Genomic DNA, 22,292 nt, shown 5'->3' on the forward strand with positions numbered 1-22,292 from the left:
AATGGGAAAAGCAGATTTACAGGGATTGGGTGGGATGCATTTCGGAGGATTAGCGTGGACTCTATGGGCCCAACGGCCTGCTTTCACACAGAAGCGATTCAATGATTCAAATTTTTCCTCATTCCCACTTAACACAATGACAATAATGGATTTATTGCATTGCTTTTACAGGAATCGAAGGATTTGAAGGATAAACAGAGGTTCGGCAATTAGAATCCACCATCGATTAAGGTATCGTTCACAATCAACCCATCACATCTAGCTTGTTGTCATTTTCAAATCAACAAAACAAAAGCAACTCTTCTGTAACTATACTATCACTGAATATTGTTGGAGTTCATGGAATCCAGGTGTTTCCGCTTCCCTGGTTTATTTTGACCTCTGCATACTCCGCCTCCTTTTTATTCGCTTTTTTTGCCGTTTTCTCGGAAGCGGAAAGATTCAAAGACGCGTAGGTCAGTTCGCCATCTGTCCGGTGCTTTGTCTGTGTAATAAAACAATGGAATATAAATAGTTTCTGCGACTCACTTTAATAAAATTATTCAGGCTGTCGGTGTACATTACCAAGCTGAAAACCACACAACACCAGGTTGTAGTCCAACAAGTTTAATAGCAAGCAAGAACCTTTCGGAGCAACTCTCCTTCATCAGATGTTTGTAGAGTACACAATTGTAAGACACAGAATTTATAGTAAAAGTTTACAGTGTGATGTAACTGAAACAACAATCTGTGCAGACACGAATTGTTAAGGTTAACCTGAGAATGTAACTTTAAAACAAAGTTTTGTGATTTACCTATGAAAGAAGCAAAACTAACACTGTCATTCTAAAAGACGAGAGACTTAACAAACAATGCAAGGTGTTTTGCAATGTGTAATTTCAGTTACACCAACTGTAAACTTTTGCTATAAATTCTTTGTCTTAAAATTGTGTACTCCAGAACCACTTGAGGAAGGAGCGGCGCTCTGAAAGATTGTGCTTCCAATTCAACCTGCTTGACTTGAACCTGGTGTCGTGCGATTTTTAACTTTGTACATATCAGTCCAACACTGGCATCTCCAAATCATTCATGACTAAAGTCAGACGTGTGTTAGAGCGGTCCCCATTGGAAAACCAATGGTTAATTTTCATGACAGTACCTGCGCATACACAAAGCTCTCTTTCTCCGTTAGTAGTTTTGCAGGTTTCCTCTCTCCGCTGAAGTGGAGAGCAGCATAAATCGGACTCACTGCCTCTCTGTCCCGATTGACCTGAGGAAGGTTTTGCAGAAAGATTAACCACCAAGTGTAAAAAAATGTAATCACAAATCGAGCTGTGCCTCTGCTCCTGACTGAAGAGCAGGCCAACTGATCCTAACAAAACGCAAATATTTAAAATGTCTTAGCGAGCTGCGGGCTCGTATGGACTCGACGTCGTTGTCCCAATGGATCACTGTTTCGTGTTCTTATGACAGCGATGCACTGGGGACACCGTGAACTCGATATGCGTGCTGTCAAAGGAGTACGTCTGAGATTCCTGGAGAATGGATAGAAATTACCCGTATGTAGACAACATCCCACTCACAGTTTCGTTCTCGTTGTCATAAGTAGAAACTGACCTGTTCCTCAAATTGGCTGTTCATGTCCTCAGAAATCGCGTCGCCTGTCAGAGAACCGAATGGAATTACACACATGATCATTTTCACAATGTATCACATGTCCGCAAGAAGCTAAACACCATTGAAGCAAAGTGAGCAGGCTCGCCGAGCGCTAACATTCTGCTATATATCTGGATGAGATGAGCTGCACATTATGCGCACTGCACTTGAAAATTTCATTCCAGACTGCCTGTCCCCTTTCTGTCCTACTGCAGCAGTGAAATGGAACAAGAGATGAAAGCCCAGTACAGAATCAGGAAAAAAAATCACGTCTCACCAGTTGTTTTGTCTAATTTGCACCCCTTGATGACAATTCCCAGAACTAAAATCATAATCCCGCCTGCTGCACAACCAAAGACTAAGGCGTAGTTGAAAGTACGGTCTTGGTTACCTATAGGGGAAAGAGAAAGTGTAATGTTAGCATTTTTAAAAGCAGACGATACAACGTATTCGACAACTCCAGGTACATTCACACTAAAACCGTCTCTGCCACATTCCTGCTGCTTATCCCCGAACACAAGGCTCCGTTGTCCCTTTATCGACCAACTAATTGAACCACAAAGCGCCTATCCATTTCGAAAGCACCAGCATGTGTTCAGAATAATGACCGTATTTGATTTAATGAATATACAACATTGTTTATAATTCCTCCGCGAATTAGCGCGTATTTACCAGGTGTAAAGATCTCTACCTCGTTCCACACGTCATTCAAGCAGGCGAAAGAATTGACCCTGTGCCCATCATTTATGAAACATGCTTCCTATATTCTTTTCCCAATCATTTAGAAAATAACAAGCACTGAACCCAGCCCTGATCCATGCGGAACACCACTGATCACAAGACTCGAGTCCGAAAAGCAATTTTCTACCACCACCCTGTCTCCTCCCGTCAAACCAATTTTGTATCCAATTGTCCAGCTCTCCCTGAATTCCACGTGATCTAATTTTACTAACAAGTCTGCCAAGCGTAATCTTGCCGAAGGAACATGTACCAAAAGGCTGGATGAATGCATCAGATTTTACTATTGGCTCTTGGGATGTGGGTATCGGGGGCTGAGGCAGCATTTGTTGCCCATTTCTTTGTTGTAGAGTCCCTGTTGTAACATATGTATTGTAGCATCTATTATGGACACTGTTTTTGAAAGGCCAATGTGAAAGTGATCAGACCATCTGATTCTGTGATGTGGATTTCGGGGGATAAGTATTCACGCAGGGCTTACTTGGTGTTCTGCAAAATGGCGTGCTGGATGTTTTGCTCCTACGTGAAGGGACAATCGGTTCAAGCAGATTTTCCTCCTCCTCGGATGCTGCCTGACCTGCTGTGCATTTCCAGCACCACCTTAATCTTGACTAATCTCCACCATCTACAGTACCCACTTTAGCCGCAGAAAGACCGCACCTTCAACTGAGCAATACTGCCTCTGCACTGCGGGGCTCTGCCAAATCATTGTGCTCCGGATCGGAAGAGGAATTGACCCTACGGCCTTCAAAAACAGAAATGAGCGATCAGACCAATTGAGGTGCATACCAAGGCAGTAACCACGGAGTGCCCAGGAAGTGAATGGAGAGCGAGTGGCGTCTGATGTTGGACGCATTACGGTGATGGAGATAAGGAGGACAAGAAAGTGGGAGGTGAATATAGAGAGAAAAGTAACTTTGATTTTTCCAATAAGACCAAGAGTGAATTGGAGAGGGAGAGAAAGAGAGAGAGAAAGACAGACTGAGAGCGAGAGCAAGAAAGTGTTTCTCATCAGTTTTGTGAATGAAACCTCGCGTCAGACGATGAAACTGGCCACAGATATGCTGGTTCCCGGACACAGTGCAGATGCAGTGCAGGCCGGTTTCTGTTTGTGGTAAATTTTGAACTGACGGCTTTGTAACACTTCAAATCTGTTTTTAACTTTGGCTGAAGAGCCAAGCATCCGGGAACGGATTGGACCCTTGTATTTTTAATATTGATGACAGATATTTGGTTCCTCTGTATATCAAAAAGGGAAAACCTGTGACCCTTACCGTGATTCGGAATTTTGTCACTGATGTTTGCCGGGGCGCTGAGTGCGATGTGAGAAATCTGGCAGGTGTAGACTGACCCCTTCTCCGGAAGACTGAGCTCGCTGGAAACGTGAAATAAACCCTCTCCGTTCAGGATTTTCCTGATGTTGATGCCAGACGTGATTTCGGAGAAATTTTTATACCACACGAGTTCAAACTGCCCCGGGAAGAAGCCAGCTGTTGTGCAGAGGAGAGCGAGGAAGGGCGAGTACTGGCGGGTTATCTTCAGCGGGGTTGGCGGCACTGGAACACAATAAGATTCAACAAATCAACATCGGAAGTTGTGTGTGGGTTGGACAGCAGACAGAACAGAACAGCCTGTCAAAATGCATAGACGTTTTTTGAATTTTGGAGGGAATTTTTTTTAATCACCCTAATAATGTTAACAAATAAAGTTCCAATTCTGAAACTTAAAATCGATGTATGCTTGTTAAACCGCTCCTTCTTTTTTATTCAGATACAAAGTGGAGATAAATGTAGTGTACAAAACCATGCACAAAACAGACCAAATGTTGGACGAGGCACATACTCTGCACACGCAGCTCTGAATCTGTATTGAAATAACAGTGGTCACAGTTAGTCAGAGTCCATACTAAATAATCGCTAGTTCCACCAGACAACCTCTGTTTATTGTCCATTGTAAAATCACTGGTTCAATTGGATACCAGAAATTCAGAGTCTGCTCAATGGATCCACCAGACATTCTCAATCCACAGTTTGCATTTAATTATAACTGGTCCCATCATAAGCCTCAATCTCAAGTCCAGGACTGGTCGTGTCTTTGTATTTAGGTTGCAATGAACGACGATTGAAGAAGGATAAAAACGGGGCGTTCAGTTTCTATCACTAGCGTGACACTATCGCAAATACAAGCTTAATCCAATTTACTTTTCACTCCCTTTCTTTTTTCTTTCTTGTTTCGATTATTGAGCTTGGAATTTAACCCTCTACCCGTCTGTCCGAAGGTACGTTTCCATTTGAGATCAATCCAACCTCCACCCGCATCTGTTAAAAAATGCAATAAAAGCATAGCATCCTAAATTCAAGAATTCCTTTGTTTGCTTGGCCCCGCCCCTCAACAGATGACAAATAGCTAACCCTTTTCAAGGAAAGGTATACATGCAATGTTGGTGTTTCTATCGATTTCATATTCTATTTCCTATTTCCAATTGCCCTTGCGAAGATGGGAGTAAGCTGTCTTCTTGAACCACGGCAACCCACGGAGATATGTCTGCACCCATAATGTTGCAAAGAAAGGAGTTTCAGAATTTTGACCCAGCGACACTATTATGGGAATGGTGATACATTTCAAAGTCGGGATGGTGAAAGGTTTGGAAGGGAAGTTGTAGGTGGTCATATTGCCATTATCTGCTGCTGTGGGCTTTGTAGGTGCTGTTGACGAATATAGAGTGAATTTCGACATTGCATATCCCTCTTAAACGTTTCCTATTCATACACCCACCCAGATGCTTTTCAATGTTGTACTTGTACAAGCATCCACGAGCATTCTAGCCTCGTACTAGCCTTCTCACAGCTTATTCCATACACTCACCACACTCCTCGTGGAAAGTTGCCCCTTAGGTCCATTTCAAATTATTCCCCTCTCACCCTAAAACTTTCCACTCTTGTTATGAACTCCCCCATTCCAGGGAAAAGACCTTGTCTATTTAATTTATCACGCCCATCATGATTTTATAAATCTCTGTCAAGCCGCTGACCCTCCAGCGAAACCAACTCCAGCCTATTCAGCCTCTCCCGATAGCTCAAATCGTCCAAGCCTGGCTACATCTTTGTAAAGCTTTTCTGAACCCTTTCAACTTTCACAACATCCTTCCGATAGGAAGGAGATCAGAATTGCACACCGTATTCCAAATGTGGCCTCACCAATCAACCTGCACTCCAAAGTCTCTGTTCAGCAACATTTACCAGGACGTTCCTATTATGTGTATAAGTTCTACCCTGATTAGCTTTTCCAAAATGCAGTACCTCTCATTTGTCTAATTAAACTCCATCTGCCACTCTTCTGCCCGGTGTCCCATCTGATCAAGTTCTTGTTGTTCTCTGAGGTAACCTTCTTCGCTGTCCACGGCACCTACAATTTTGATATCATCCACTAACTAGTGGGCGGTACGGTGGCACAGTGGTTAGCACTGTTGTCTCACAGCGCCTGAGACCCGGATTCAATTCCCGACTCAGGTGACTGACTGTGTGGAGTTTGCACGTTCTCCCCGTGTCTGCGTGGGTTTCCTCCGGGTGCTCCGGTTTCCTTCCACAGTCCAAAGATGTGCGGGTCAGGTGAATTGGCCATGCTAAATTGCCCGTAGTGTTAGGTAACGGGTAAATGTGGGGTGTGGGTTGGTTGTGCTTCGGCGGGTCGGTGTGGACTTGTTGGGTCGAAGGGCCTGTTTCCACACTGTAAGTAATCTCTAATCTCTAACTTACATAGTTTACCTCATATATTCACATCCAAGTCATTTATGTAAATGATGAAAAGCAGTGAACCCAGCATCCCGATCCTTGTGGCACACCAATGGTCACAGGCCTCCAGTCAGAAAGGCGACCCTCTGTTTTCTACCTTTGAGCCAGTTCTGTATCCAAATGGCTAATTCTCCCTGTATTCCGTGTGATCTAAACTTGCAAGCCACTCTACCATGAGGAACCTTGTCCAACCCAGTTCAAGTAGATCCCTTGGGAAATATGTTGGTTTGCCAGTGGAGCACACATTCTTCACACAATGTGAATTTGAACAACATGCGATCTTTGCATGTACTTCTCAGGATTGCATTTCGTCATTTCCTGATTGATCATTTGCTTCGTGCCTCCAAACCTCATTTTCAATTCACAAAATCCTGTTGCAATCCCAGGCCAACATCTGGTATGGATGATGCCACTACCCATTTCAAAGGCAGAGTTGCTTTACAAAACAGGCCAGTTACATTTGAAGCTGGTGCACAGACTTGAGCAAGTGCCTCGAGGACCTATCTAATATTCAGAAAAAAAATCACTGTTCATAAATATTTCCATACTGCAACTTCATGTAGGTAGAATGGTTGCATCAACATAACAAGGTAAAGTGTTCAGTAAACTTTACTCGCTTCTTAAAATCAGGACTTTAGATGAGACTCAAACTAAGAGGAATGCATATATTTATCAACAGTTGCAAACAAAATTGGGGATTAACCAAAATAAATATATCCCTGTGAATTTAATCTCGAAGTAAACGTACACATCTCCTCAAAATTATACTTGGAAGCAGCGTTAAGTACATTTTTAGTTTCTAGTTTACGATAGAAGCAATCCAAATCATGCTCTCTGCTTCTCAGGGAAGTTTTGAGTGAGCACTTCTAAGTGTTTAAGATTCCAATCTGACAGTGTGAGGAAGCACGTCATTTCTGAGATAGCATTTAAAAATTCGTTCTGCCTTAGTTAGCATTGGAATGTTTTCCTAATACCTGTTCCTCTTCTGGAGGATAATTATTTGCTCTCGTTTTGCATTACTCACACCGTGCCGTAGCTGTATCCGTTAATGATCACTTACACCTATTTGATAATCGATTTTGAAAAGCTGACATTTATCTCTTTAGAAGAAAAACGCATCTTTCCACGTTGTACTCCATGACAAATCCAATGCATTTCATTTCCGAACGCTATCTAAATCAAGTGGAGCATTATTTAGGATCCATTATCTGATTTTAAATAATCGATATAAAACAAAATTAAATACATTATGGCCTGGCTAGCTTTAATTGACCGCGGACGGCAAATCTGATGTACACCAGCACAAGTTCTGTCTTAGTCTCCTTGAACTGAAATAAAGACAAGCCTTCCTTTCGTCGCCAAACTGAAAGCAGACTCCTTGCTGCTCTTGTTATCTATTATCGATGTATACCTGCCTAATTTAACGTTGTCCGTTCCTCCTTAGTGACACTCACCGTGGACAATAAGCTTAGTCCCATTCCCATTGGAAGCCTTCCTGCCGAAGACGCTGATGCTACAGTAATAGATTCCGGAGTCCCAGAAGCTCACATTCAGCAGATGGAACTCAGCAGATGCTTGCTTGAACGGTAACATTATTTTCCTTTCCTCTGCTGTTGGATCCAAAGTTTTGGTCTGCCCGTCTTTCCACCAAGAGACATCCACCGATATTTTGCGATCAAAAAGCGGGATGGAGCAATATATGGTCACATTTATACCTTCCACTGCAGTCAGGCACGCGGGGATTTGTGTCACATTGAAAGGGGTTTCGTCAGTATCTGCCAGAAATATACACAAATATTAGTTGTTCATGTTTCATGTCCTGAAAAAGGAAAAGAGGTAAAGTAATGGGCATGAAACCTAATGAAAGAAAATCAAATTTCTAATCATGAAAACGAAGCTGCCAGTTTTGAGTTCCCGGTATTTCCATTCATATTCCTATCCGCTAGATGACAGTCAACATTTAAAAACCTGTATAAATTATTCCAAAGGCTGAGAGATAGCACAGCACGTGGAACACATGCATGTTGGGCAGGGAAGATCTCGAGCAGGAAGACGGCAACAGCCAGCGAAAATCGGTGGAAAAATTATAATCTTCTGGGACTCCCTGGTGCATTCAGGCATTCTAATCTGTGTGTGAGACAACCTCAATGAATTGGTTCTGTTTAAGGCGAATGGACGGAAGTAGGTGTTGCAAGATGAGGATGGCTCAGGTCTGATTGGTGACCAAGGGAATTTCAAATATTTTTCCATGACGTGGAAGGTTTCTAGTTGAGACAACCCTTGACTGAGTTCAGTGTTGTCCGACCTGTGGCAGTTACGGGAGCTCAGAGCATGGTGGGGATGTGGCCCAGCGACAGGACGAAATTTGACAGAGGGGGTGATCAAATAGAAATGCATACCCTGATCTTTTAGTTGGAGCGGATGCCATGTCCTTGAATGACTTTGTTGAGGTAAAACAGAGAGAAAAGAGTGGTCAATGGTCAATTGTTCGGGAGTTTATCCCAGTGGAGACATATGGGTGCAGTAAAGCCGCCCAGTCGGGGGGAATTTGATACAATGACTAGATAAGGTGGATGAAAATGAGTAGGGCCGATCGATTTCAACTGCATAGTGGAAGACAGGTGGAGATGGAGGTGTGGTCGTTTTCTCTGTTAAAATCCCAAAGAGGTGATGGGAGCCTAGATGGGAGGAATTCAATGATCAGCAGCACATTGTGAATTTCTTTATTTTGTTTCATTCAAAATTCAAGGTTTATTCTTGATTTATTCAAACTCGTTTCTGATTAATGAAGTTTCAGGATAAAATTGTTGCAAACATGCTCTCAGTTTTGGAAAGTGACAAGAATACCGCATTTACAGATATTTCCAAGTAAGGAGGAGTCAATGGACAGGATTTGAGATAAGTTTTGAACGTTTGACAATGGAGTTGTGTTTGGGATGCAGAGGTCAATGAGGATGATATAATGTGAATCAAAATGGTTATAGGAATGACAGTTAAATAATGAGTTACTTGTCATTATTAGGGTTGAAAGAGCAGGAAAAAAAATGGGTGGAATGATTTTGGAAAGACCATGTGAGGTGGGAGAGGTAAAGGCAGGAAAGAATCCAGTGACAAATCCAAATTGGAGAAACATTGAGGACGCTGCAGTATGTTTTAATTTCTGTCTCAGAGGACACAAGTGTACAAGATTTTGTGTATTTTTGACAACAATGATTAAAAGGTCATCACTATACCAGCCTTTCTTCTCCAATTCTTTTTTCAGATTAAACTTCAATTTCACCATCTGACGTGTAGGTGAACCCACGTCGGACCAATAGTAAAGCAACATGCGTGATTGCAAACCCTATGATAAACCATTATGGCACTTGCACCAGATCTTACAAGCAAAACGTTAAATTAACTGCAGCAGATTTATTCAAACTCATAACTGATACTGTTCATCTCCTTCTGTTCGACACCTGTTTAATTTAACCAAGCTATGTCAACGGTAAAAGCCACGTGAAAGCCACTTTACTAATGAATGCAAAAAAAGTTAGAATGGAATGACCGGCATGATGTTCTTGTAACACGGTGATTGTTGTTAAAGAAAAAGCAACATTACTTTACAGGAGCTAGGGATTTACGTTCAAACTCCAGTACAGCCCCAAATTCTTTCCTTTTTTAAAATCATGTTCACAAATCTGCGACTTGACTACACCTTGGTATGTTCACTATCGCCACAGAGGCGCTTTCAGTATTAATAATTAAGGGCACTCTTCCATTAATATTTACCCTAACTTTCTTGAAATCTTTTAACACGGTAGCATTGGTTACCAGTGCTGTTTGATTGTTCTGTCTCAGCAATGTTATATACTCCAACTCAAGTTGCCTCAGTTATTTATTAAATCATTCTTGATCTGTTGTAGCTTAAAGAATGGCGAACAATACTGCCCATGAAGAACGATTGATACTCATTCTGGAACCTCTTGTGATGGGATTACATCATCAGATGTAGTCATGTTAGGAATGTATGGCTCTGGGTGACCCATGCCTGAATGTAAGGTGATGAGATCCGATGCTGCACATTCAGGGTAATGACGTTGATTTTTTTTTCCTGTACGTTGAGATGGTGGCCTACGCGGATGAATGCACAGTACAACACTCAAAATGATGAATTTAATGTGGTGGGAATCCATTACCAAAATTTTATGTCCAGTTGTGTTATATCGAAATAGTCCCCCTTTTTTGATGCCACAATTCTGTGACTAGCATGCAGGGCGATGACGTCCATTTCAGGATGAGCACAGTCTGGAGGCGACCAGGGCAGAAATATAGAGTGATGAGTCTATTCTTTGCCATGAGCAGTGATGCCGGATCCATATCAGCACTCGAGGATGCTGGAATAAATTTCATGAAGGCAAGGCGATATGATGCTCTCTGCAACTGACTCCCGTGACATGTGCTACATGAATGATTTTATTTGTCCATTTCACATGGAGTTCAACAATTACCTTCATCAAACCATGCAGGGGAGACTCAGCGATAGTAATGCATTGAACGTCAAAGGCCAGTTGTTAGATTCTGTCTTATTGGAGATGGTCATTTTCCAGTAGTTGTGTGGCGGATTTGTTACTTGCCAGTTTCAGTCCAAGACTGGATGCCATCAATATTTTGTTACATTTGGACGTAAACTGATTCAGTATCTGAGAAGTGGTCGGTGGAGCTGAACTTTGCACAAACATCAGCAGTTATTCTGACATTCATTAGGATGAGGGAAAGCCGAGATGACTGACTCCTGATCAGCTTCACGATCTTTCATTGTGCGAGCTGAGACTTCAATGAGCAGGGAGCTTTCACCTCACTTCCCTTTAGGGTTATTTTGCTTGGACTCCTTGCAATGGCTCATTGCTGACCTTCTCCCAAGAGCAGTTAATTTCACCTCCTCTGCGGAGTTTAGTTCTTTCTGTGTTTGAAAGGACGGTTGTAATGAGGGCAGGATGTGTGTGGCCATGGAGGAAACTAAAGTGGGCATCACTAAGCAGGTTATCACTGAGCAAGTGCTACTTCATAGCACTGTTGATGATATCTTCCGACACCTTATTGATGAAGGACTGGTGACTGATGGAATGGTATTTCAAATGAGTGGGGTTATAATACCTTTTGCGCACATGGGCATACTGCAGATGCTTTCCCACATAGATACCAGTGTTGCAGTCATCTTGAATCAGTTTGGCTCGGGTTGTGACAAGTTCTAGAACACAATACTATTGCCAGAAATGTGTCAGGTCCCACAGTCTTTGTAGTACCTAGTCGCTTGAAACGTTTCTTGACATCACGTCGAGTGATATTTGTGATTGGCCTTTATGATGCTGGGAAGTACTTGAGGAGACCAAGATGGTTCATCCACTTGCTCATTTTGATGAAGATTGTCATATATTTCTAAGCCTTTTCTTTTTCATTGATTTGCTGTGCTTCCTATTCGATGGGTTTGGGGTGTTTGTGGAGCTTCCCTCTCCAATTACTTGTTTGATGTCAATCATTATTTATAACTGGATGTGATAGGATTGCAGAGCTTTGATCTGATGTGGAGTCCTCTCTTCGAATTGATGTTTATGTTGCCTGTCAAGCAATTTGCCCTGTTTTGTAGCTTTGTCATGTCTTTATCCCATATTTAATTATTCCTGGTGCTGCTCTTGGCATTCATTCCTGCACATTCTTGGAAACTGCATTTGCTTCCCTGGCTTGATCGTGTTGATAGAGTGGTGAGTATGCTTTGCCATGCTTTGTCGATGGCCCACAACACCTCATGGATACCGTGTTTTCAGTTAATATACCTGTTCCAAATCTACCTCATTTAGCACGATTGTGGTGCCACACAACACGACAGTGTGGATGCTCACTCAAAGATGTGACTTCATACTCTCAAGAACAGTCAGTGGTCTCTCGTATGGATACAGTTATGGTCAAATGTATCTGCGACCGCCCAGTTGTTGAAGCTGAGGACAGTTTTGTCCCCTCTTTTTGGCCCACTTCCTTCCCAAATGCCAATAAACCACTTAACCACCTTTTGTACTTGGCCAATCTGGATAGTAAATGGTCTACCGAACCCTCATGATAATAGACATTGAAATTGCTCGCTCAAGGTACACCCAGCACTCTTGACCCAGTCACTTCTTTCTCCAAGTGCTCGTCAACAGAGATTCTTCTTGACTAATCTTTACCGGCTTGCATGACGTCACTGTTATCGCAGCATCTAGTCTGACATTAAATTTTCACCTGGTTCAGTATCAGTGATATTAAATTGTCAATCTTGTTTAGTCTCATTGCTTCTGATCAATCATGAGGCATCATCAACAACATTGGGACTTTTGTAACATTTGTTTATGATATTTCAGCTTCGTCTACTCATGTGGCTGATCAAATTCTTGCGTCTGCTTGATAATGCTGAATAATGAAGGGTAGTTAGCGCACTGTAATAAGTGTTTTCCTGTCTACGAGGGCACCCTCATGTATTGATCCCTTACTGTGTTCAATTGAGCTGCTACGAGATGCCCGGAGAAACCTTGTCCTTTTGTCGGCTCCACACTAACATCCCAGAACAGAACAAAGACTATCAAGATCTAAAGATGGAAATGCTCGAGAAACACAAGAGGCTTGCCATCTCTGTTGGAGAGAGAAACAGAGTTAATGTTTCCTGTCCGGCATGAGTCTTTTTTGGGAAATCCAGTCCACAGACATCTTCTGAATTTATCCAGCAATTTCTAATTTTATTTTAAATTGTCACCATACTCAGATTCCTGAGTTTATTCCCCCACCCTCAACACCAAATGATATACTATTGATCTTTGTTTTCAACTTTCTTCAATTGTCAGTAATTACCATTCAGTACTGCTCCTTTGGCAGAATGGTAATCAGTTAATAATCGTATTCTATTGGATGGAGCTCGAAATTGCCCATTGGTGGCATTGGAAGCCAAAAGTGAACAAAAATAAAGTCACCAAGAGAGGAAGGTGGCAGCAAATAAACAATCTAATCAAAATTAGTGAAGGTGAAAGCCTGACTGTGGTTGGATTGAGCACGTTCACACTGAAATAATTTCTGGAACAGCAAACTGAGTCACTGAGGTCTTCACTATGGAAACAAAAGTCAACACAACCCCCCCCCCCCCTTGTATCCGTTGAGGTCGAACGAGTTAGTTGCAGCAACATGAAAACTTTATTTTCGAACCTTAATGTTTGATTGGCTTTCAATGTGTCAAACAAAACCCCGCTCTTCATGAAAATGATTCATCGTTGCTCGACTTATGAGGGGGATGAATGGGAAGTGGAAGCGTATGTTGTTCAGGAAAGAGTTGAGAAAACAAGGAACCACGAACCAGGTAGCTTGGTGGTCATGTTAGGAAATTGCTAAACTGGTTTTTGAGACTGCTTCACTAGACGTTTGGAAAGCTACAGGATAATGAGGCAGGTTAAACGAAGACCTATATGTGAAAAACCATATTGATAAAGCCACTGCCTTTCTTGCCAATGCCACTATTAGGAAAGAAGAGAGGGATACAGGATCATAGAGTCATAGATATGTAAAGCACGGAAACAGACCTTTCGATCCAACTTGTCTGTGTCGACCAATTATCATAATCTAAGCCTGTCCTATTTGCTCACCATCTGAACCCTTCCTATTCATCTACCCATCCAGATGCCTTTTAAATGGTCCAAGAGTACCAGCCTCCCCCACTTGATCTGGCAGCTCATTCCATACATGTACCACCCTCTGCATGAAAATTTTGCCCTGTAAGTCTCTTCTATATCTTTCCCCTCTCACCATAAACCTTTGCCCTCAATTTCTGGACTATGCCACAACAGGGAAATGCTTTGTCTATTTATCCTATCTATGTCTATCATGATTATATAAATCTCTATAAGGCCACCCCCTTCACCACTGACGCTCGAGGAAGAACAGCCCCAGTCTATTCAACCTTTCTGTATCGCTCAAATCCCTTCATTCCTGGCAACATCATTGCAATTCTTTTCTGAATCCTTTCAAGTTTCACAATATTTGCCCGATATTGCAGAATTGCATGCAATATTCCTATATTCCAATAGGAGCGATCGAGAGATTTCTTAGAAGAGTTTCAAGGCATTAGGTGCATACTTAAGAGGTAGTGCAAAAAGGGGACATGAGATAGCTTTGGCAAATAGGATGAAGGAGAATCCAAAGGTTTTTATTAAGGACAAAAGGGTAACTGGGGAGAGAATAGGGCCTCTCAAAGATCAGCAAGGCAGCCTATGTGTGGAACCGCAGGAGATGAGGAGATACTAAACAAATGTATTGCATCAGTGTTTATTGTGGAAGATATAGAATGCGGACAAATAGATGGTGGCATCTTTAAAAAAATGTCCATATTGTAGAGGAGCAGGTGTTGGATGTCTGGAAATGAATAAAAGTCGAAAAATCCCCAGGATCTGATCAGGTATACATAGAGGTCTGTGGGAAGCTGGGGAAGTGATTGTTAGATAAAGTACTAAGATATTTGGATCATCAATAGTCACTGGTGAGGTGCCAGAAAACGGGAGGAAAGCTAACTATTTAAGAAAGGTGGTAACGAAAAGCCAGGAAACTAGACAGCAGTCAGCCTGCCATCAGTGGTGGCATGTTATTGGAGGAAATCCTGAGGGACAGGAATTACATATATTTGGAAAGGCAAAGACTGGTAGTGGATGCGTTAGTAATTCTCCAAGCATTGTAAAAAAATAAATCTTGAATCAGTGTAACTAAATCGCAGAGATTATTAAGCTTGTTGAGCTGCATGGCTTCTGATCAACCACAAGGCACTGTCTACAAAAAATAGCCAGAATGTTTTTTTTTACATCTCTGGCTGATATGTTTGCATCTTCTGTAGTCACAGGTGACGTCTGAAAGACTAGAGGGTTGTGAATGTTATGCCCTTATTCAAAAAGGGCCGCAAAGTAAAACCTGGGAACTATAGACCAGTAAGCCTAACATCTGTGATGGGTACGTTTCTTTAAACGATTCTGAGGGATAGGATATGCATGCATTTGTAGGTCATGTTGCGGTTGTACTGGACATGGGTTAGGTCACTTTTGTAATATTGCATGCAGTTCTGGTCTTCTTCCTATCAGAAAGATGTTGTGAAACCTGGAAAGATTCAGAAAAGATTTGCAAGGATGTTGCCAGACTTGGAGAATTTGAGCTATAGGGAGAAGCTGAATAGGCTGGAGCTGTTTTCCCTGGAGCATTGGAGGCTGAGGGGTGACCTTATCAAGGTTTAGAAAATCACGAAAGGCATGGATAGGATAAATAGACAAAATCTCTTCGCTGGGCTGGGGCTTCGAGGACTAGGGGACATATGTTTAGGGTGAGGGGGAAAGATATAAAAAAGACCTAAGGGGCAACTTTTTTGCACAGAAGGTGGTACATGCATGGAATGAGCTGCCAGTGGAAGTGGTGGAAGCTAGTACAATTGCAACATTTAAAAGGCATCTGGATGGGTATATGAATAGGAAGTGTTTGGAGGGATTGGGGTGGGGTGCTGGCAGATGGGACTAGACTGGGTTGAGATATCTGGTCGGCATGGACTAGTTGGACCAAAGGGCCTGTTTCCATGCTGTACATCACAACGACTCTATGACAGGGTTTGATTAGGGATCATTGACATAAATTTGCGCATGGGAGACCTTGCCTTGCAAGTATAGAGCTTTTTTGATGAAGTGATTAGCAAGTAACGCGGGCAGGGTGGATGACATAGTCTATATGCATTTCCATAAGGCCTTTGATGAGGTTTCAAGTGGTAAGCTGCTCTAGAAGATCACATGACATGGAAGCCAGGGGTAGCTGTCAAATTGGATACACAATTAGCTTGATGGTAGGAAGCTGAGTGTAGAAGTGGAAGGATGCTTGTCGGACTGGAGGCCTGTGACTAGTGGAGTCCCTCAGGGTTTGGTGCTGAGTCCATTACCATTTGTTATGGATATCAACGATTTGGACAAGAATGTACAAGATATCATTAGTAAGTTTGTGGATGACACTAACATAGGCAGTATCGTGCACAGTGAGGAAGGCTATCAGAAATTACAGCAGGACCTTAATCAGTTGGGAAATTGGCCAAGAAATGGCAAATGGGATTTAATATAGATAAGTGTGAGGTCTTGCATTTTGGGAAGTCAAATCAAGGTAGGAGTTTCATGTTGAATGATAAGACCTTAAGGATTGTACTGGAACAGTGCAGCCTTGGAGATCAGGGGCATGGTTCTCTGCAAGTAGACAGGAAGACAGGGCAGTGAAAAAGGCTTTGGGCACACTGGCCTTCATTAGTCAGTGCTTTGAGTCTAAAAGTTGGGAATTATGTTCCAGTTGTACTTGGCATATCGTGTTCAGTTTTGGTCACGTTGTTATAGGAAGGATGTTTCTTAAACTAGAAAGGGTGCAGAAGAAATTTGCAAGGAAGTTTCCAAGACTCAACTGTCTGAATTGTAGGGAGAGGTTGGCCAAGCTAGGACTTTTTACTTTATAACAAAGGAGACTGAGGGTTTTTTTTAAGTGTACAAGATCTAAAGAGACATGGGTAGGGTGAATGAGCTCAACCTTTTTCCCAGGGTTGGCGAATCCCAGACTCGTGGGCATCACTTAATGCTTAGAGGGGAAAGAATAAAAGTGAACCTGAGGGGCAATGTTTTTACACTGAGTATGGTACTCATATGGAATGAGCTGACAGCAGAAGTGTTTGAGGCAGGTACATTAATAACATTTAAGAAGCATTTGGACAAATACATGGTTAGGACAGTCTTAGAAGGATCTGGGCCAAGTGCATGGAAATAGCTGTGCAGTAAGGAGCATTCCCGTAGCCTTTTTATGAAATCAAGAAGTCATGGTTGGAACAAAAAAAAATGAAATTTGTCTTTACTTTGTATGCATTAGTACTTATTTTATAATTCATTTGACTACAATGATGCGGGATTAATTGTGGCAATATTTTATTCTATTTCCATAAATACACACAATAATAAATTATTATATGGTAGATCATTTGATTAATGAGATTTGAGTTTATTTATCAGCATGAATTGAATATTGCTCAACAGATGGAAATCAGAAAATGGAAGTATTTTCATTCGTCATTGGGATTTACCAATGCATCACCACAGGGGTTTGTGCTAGAGACACAGCTATTTACACCATAAGCTCTATCAGTGATTGATATGAAGTGACCTCTAATAATAAATCCATATTTTCAATCAGTGGAGAGGTTGAATTATTGGGGAAGAACGGTGTCGGTGGGGTACATTTTGTGAAATGTGAAGCTACACCCTTTTGAAATTATTAAGAATGAATAATAAAGCTTTCTTAAGTTGTTATGTAATGGGAATATAGCGTTTTCCTGTAACCTGGGAGGCCTGTAGACAAACTACAATAAATAAAAATTCCAACATAGTAAGTAAACAGAGAATCGGATTGCATTAAATTTTATTGGACAGAAATAATTGGAAATAATTGAAGATTTTATACATTTGTGCACTGCCCCAGTAAGACAACACTCAGTGTATTGTGTTCAATTTTGATTTTTTTACTAACGAAATTCCTGGTTTCAAGACCATTCACTGCATGCTCTTTAGATTCACTCGTGATATCAGAATACTATTCTATTGCGCAAGATTTGATTCATAAATCTATATTCCCCGGAAATTAGTATAATCCAAGGCGAAATTATTGAAGTGTAAACAAGAATGTCTTCATCAGCTTAATTCATGTTGCAAATTTGTGCTTTTGGGTAAGAATGGAAATTGACCTCTAAAAGAGCTGCTCATTTTGGACCCAGAGCTGTTCCTTCTCCCCACAGTGTTGTAAGGTCCATAGAAGCTTCCACCTCAGAGGCATATGATTTTCTCAGCATAGAAGACACTTCTAAATGGCATGGTGGACCGTCCTGCAACATTATTTGATTGTTTCAAAAGCATCTGACACATCTAATTATTGTGAAAATACCCCACAAATTGAACTATTCAAGACAGATAAGGACACATGTTTGGGTATCCTATGTGAATCATGGAATGTGCAGAAAATGTAGAAAGATGGAATGGAGGTGATTATCATCAAACATCCGAACAAATAGGGTAGTCTCATTCTTATCCCTTTTGATATATTGTATTAAATGTAAACAAAACATTAACGGACTGGGCACGCAGTAGATATTTGCATATATGGAAAACAGTGAAGTTAGAGCTCATAAACAAAAGAGAGAGTCTAATAAAAATAATAAATACGTTCAGGCGAAAGCACAACACCTAGAGAACGTTTAAGATGTGCAATTCGTCCTCACAAGGAACGGATAGACGTGAGGATGGATTTAAGGTAAATCCAGACCAGTTCACGAGTTATCCCTTAATAGAACACTATTGCATTGCAGTTTGTGAAGTAAAGTGAGTTGGGAGGATGATGGTGTGGAGCATACAAAATGGCTTAGTCCTGTTGAGCTCCCGTGCTGTAAAGATTAAGACCGTCCGCTAAGCGATGCTATGCGACATGACTGACCAAGTAAACCGTCTGATCAAATAAAATCTAACTGGACAACGGTCTTCAATATTCTTCATTCCCATTTAAAATGTATGCCAGTAATGCGTTTGTTTCATTTGCCAGGGGCTAGCAACGATTACATAACCTGCACCTTCCACCAACTCCATCAATCACAATACAATTCACAAAGAACCCATCACCTGCACAGATATTAACAGAAGGTTATCGCAATGTGATTTGTGACGCAGGGTGGGAGGATGTTTGTGTAGAACATAAACTGTGACTTAAGTCTGTCCAGTTCCAGTGCTGTAAACAACAAGACAAACCGCTAAATAATGTGAATAGTGAATAACAAGTAAATAACACGTGACTGGACAGCGGTCTTCACTGCTTTTCGTTCCCATTTAAAAACCATGACAGAAATACATTGATATTCTTGCTTTTGCAGGATTTGTGAGATTTGCACAAAATAAAGCAAACGTTTATTTGTCAGGATCTAGCTTTCCTTACAACTCCCACTCCTTCTTCCACTTCCATTCAACGACAGTGCCGTCCATGAGCAACCGACCGCACAAAGTTACCCTTAGTATTCAACTAAAACAATTTCCCTGTGTAACTGTAATATCATTGAACATTATTGGAGTTCATGGAATCCAGGGGTTTCCGCTTCCCTTGCTCATCTTGACTTCTGCATACTCCGCCTGTTCATTCCTTTGTTTTCGTCTTGCCATTTTCTCGAAAGTGGTGAGATTCAAAGACGCATACATCAGTTCACCAACTGTCCGGTGCTTAGTCTGCGTGGTAAACAGTGAAATATGAGGAAGTCTTCTTACTCTGTTTAGGAAAACCATTCAGATTGTCAGTGTACATTACTGAGATCGTATTTGTGTTAGAGCGATTTGGGTTGGAACCAACTGTTAATGTTCAATACAATACCTACGCATAGACAACTCTCTCTTCCTCCGTTAGCGGTCTCCTGATTTTTCTTGCCTCGCTGAAGTTGAGAACAGCATAAATCGGATTCACTGCCTCTCTGTCACGTTTGATCTGGGGAGAAGTTTGCAGAACCTTTCGCCACATGTGAATTTTGAAAAAGAAAGTACTATAAACACAATAGTATTACATGTTGGGGGTGATCAGTTTCTGCATATCAGGGCTGTGTGATCACCGGTGCCAAGCACAGCAGCTCTTATTCTGATCCGTTCACAGAAACATTCATTTACAATCCAAGTTTACCAAAATTATCCTGGGCCAATGGACCTCGAACAGGCGCATGCGCTAGTTAAGGCAAGTTCTGCGTTTCTTTGTTTCAGATGACGCACTTTCTACTGACAGTGTGGCATGAGGAGTGTTGTGCCAGCCAACACTCAGAGATTCGCTCGGAGATTTGAGGATAAGAATATTACAGAAGCACAGAATAGAGATGCGCCTGTGCTTGTGGTTCAAGAGCAGCCCATCTAACATTGACAACACACAAACACCCAAAATTGCGCCCCAGAGGGCGGCACAGTGGCTCAGTGGTTATCTCTGCTGCCAATGAGGAAAAGATAGGAGGGAAACCATTGACAAACCCAGATTGCAGATTGGGATTGAAAAGACAAAAAACAGGATTGCAGAATTACTTTCTCAGAGTATAACAGTGAAAACATTTTTTTTAATTTTACCTAAGACAATCAACAGTGATTAGAATATTGTCACTACAGCAGCACTTGTATTTCAAATGCATATTTAACTTCAGTTTCACAATCAGTCCTGATGTAAATTGAACCTGTTTCATGCCAACACAAATGCAGCAACATAGTTACTAGCACCATGACATACTATGATGACACTTCTGCCCAGCGATAACGCTCAGTGCAAAGGCTAAAGGAATACAAGCAAAACATTGAATTTAAATTCACCAGCTTTATCAAAACTAACAACTGATACTGCTCGTTACCTTCTGCTAATACATCTGTCTGCTTATCCTAAACTATGCGAACATTAAACTTCCCGTGAAAACCACTGGTCTGATCTATGTACAATAGCTGGGATGATGATCTTGTCGCACTGTTGGTTGTTGCAGAGAAAGCATCACTTCACAGTATCTAGTGACCTACATACAACTTCCACCGCAGCCTGAAATTATTCCCTGTTTTGTTAATCATGTTCACAATGTTTGCACACGACTTGACTGCCTTTCGGAATGTTCTCTATCATTGCCCTGGTGGCTGCACAGCAGCTCAGTGGTTAGCACTGCTGCCTTACAGCGCCAGGGACCCCGGTTCGATTGCAGCCTCAGGCGATAGTCTGTGTGAAGTTTGTACGTTCTCCCTGTATCTGTGTGGGTTTCCTCCCCACGTCCAAAGATTGGGTGAATTAGCCATGATAAATTGCCCGTTATTTACAGGGATGTGTAGGCTGGGTACATGCATCAGGGGAAATGCCGAGTAAGGTAATGGTATACACTTTAAAGGAGAGCTGTGGCTTGTTAGGCCAAATGGCCTGTTTCCACACTATAGGGATTCCGTGAGAAAGAGAACTGCAAGCTTATTTGGACCCAGATATTATTCCCCCAATAGATCACTGTCTAGAGCTCACTGAGAATACCATGAGCTCAACATGTCTACACTGTATTCAGAGATAAGGAGCACGTCTGAAGTTACTGTAAATTACCTGTGTGCCCACAAAATACCGCTCAAAGTTTAGTTCTTATTATAAGAATTGGAAACAGTCCTGTTCCTCGGATTGTCCGCTCATGTCCTCAGTTAACATATCAAGATTATGGCTGTACAGGAGATTGGTGACACCATTCTGGAATACTGTGCACAATTCTGGTCGCCCTGTTGTAGGACGACTGTTGGACAGCTTGAAAGTGTTCAGAAAAGATTGGTAATGATGCTTCTGGGACAGAGGGTTTGAGATATAGGGAGAGCTAAATAAGCCAAGGCTTTTTAACCTGGAGCGTAGAAGTCTGAGGGGTGACATTGTCGAGGCTTACAAAGTCATGAGATGCATGGGTAGGGTGAATAGCGAAGGCCTTTTTTTCTCGGATGGGGGAGGCCAAAACTGCAGCACATAGGTTTAAGGTGAGCAGGAAAAATTTGAAAGTGACCAGAGGGATAACTTTTGGTTTGGAACAATACTATTTGCTCAGGACTGGGCATTTTAATGCAACTTAATAGTCCAGGAGACAAATGATACAGGAAGGGCAGAAAGGGAGGCAAGAGAGGAGGGGTGTGGCAATTTTGATAAAGGACAGCATTACAGGTGCACTGAAGAGAATATTTCCAGAAATGCATCCAGGGAAGTCATTTGGTTGGAACTGAGAAATAAGAAAGGGATCATCACCTTATTGGGATTGTATTATAGGCCCCCTAATAGTCAGAGGGAAATTGAGAAACAAATTTGTCAAAGATCTTAGTTATCTGTAATAATAATAATGTGGTTATGATAGGGGATTTTAACTTGCCAAACATAGACTGGGACTGCCATAGTATTAAGAGTTTAGATCGAGAGGAATTTGTTAAGTATGTATAAGAAAGTTTTCTCATTCAGTGCGTGGATGTACCTACCAAAGAATTTGCAAAACCTGACCTACACTTGGGAATTAAGGCAGGACAGATGACTGAGATATCAGTG

At 41.7% G+C, this 22,292-nt stretch overlaps 1 protein-coding gene across 1 annotated transcript in view; it reads right to left on the reverse strand.

The window, feature by feature from the left end:
• Window positions 1-210: 210 nt before the first annotated feature.
• Window positions 211-22,292, reverse strand: part of LOC132823604 (uncharacterized) — a 106,352-nt gene continuing 84,270 nt past the window's right edge. The window contains exons 3-8 of the mRNA XM_060837522.1: window positions 19,348-19,465; window positions 7,619-7,939; window positions 3,648-3,929; window positions 1,913-2,026; window positions 1,139-1,249; window positions 211-484 (exon numbers count right to left, since the gene is read on the reverse strand). Of these exons, the coding sequence (XP_060693505.1) occupies window positions 402-484; window positions 1,139-1,249; window positions 1,913-2,026; window positions 3,648-3,929; window positions 7,619-7,939; window positions 19,348-19,465 (1,029 nt within the window). The 3' untranslated portion in view covers window positions 211-401. The remainder of the gene's footprint in view (window positions 485-1,138; window positions 1,250-1,912; window positions 2,027-3,647; window positions 3,930-7,618; window positions 7,940-19,347; window positions 19,466-22,292) is intronic.

This window comes from Hemiscyllium ocellatum, chromosome 17 (genome assembly GCF_020745735.1).
Source record: "Hemiscyllium ocellatum isolate sHemOce1 chromosome 17, sHemOce1.pat.X.cur, whole genome shotgun sequence".
Taxonomy (NCBI): domain Eukaryota; kingdom Metazoa; phylum Chordata; class Chondrichthyes; order Orectolobiformes; family Hemiscylliidae; genus Hemiscyllium; species Hemiscyllium ocellatum.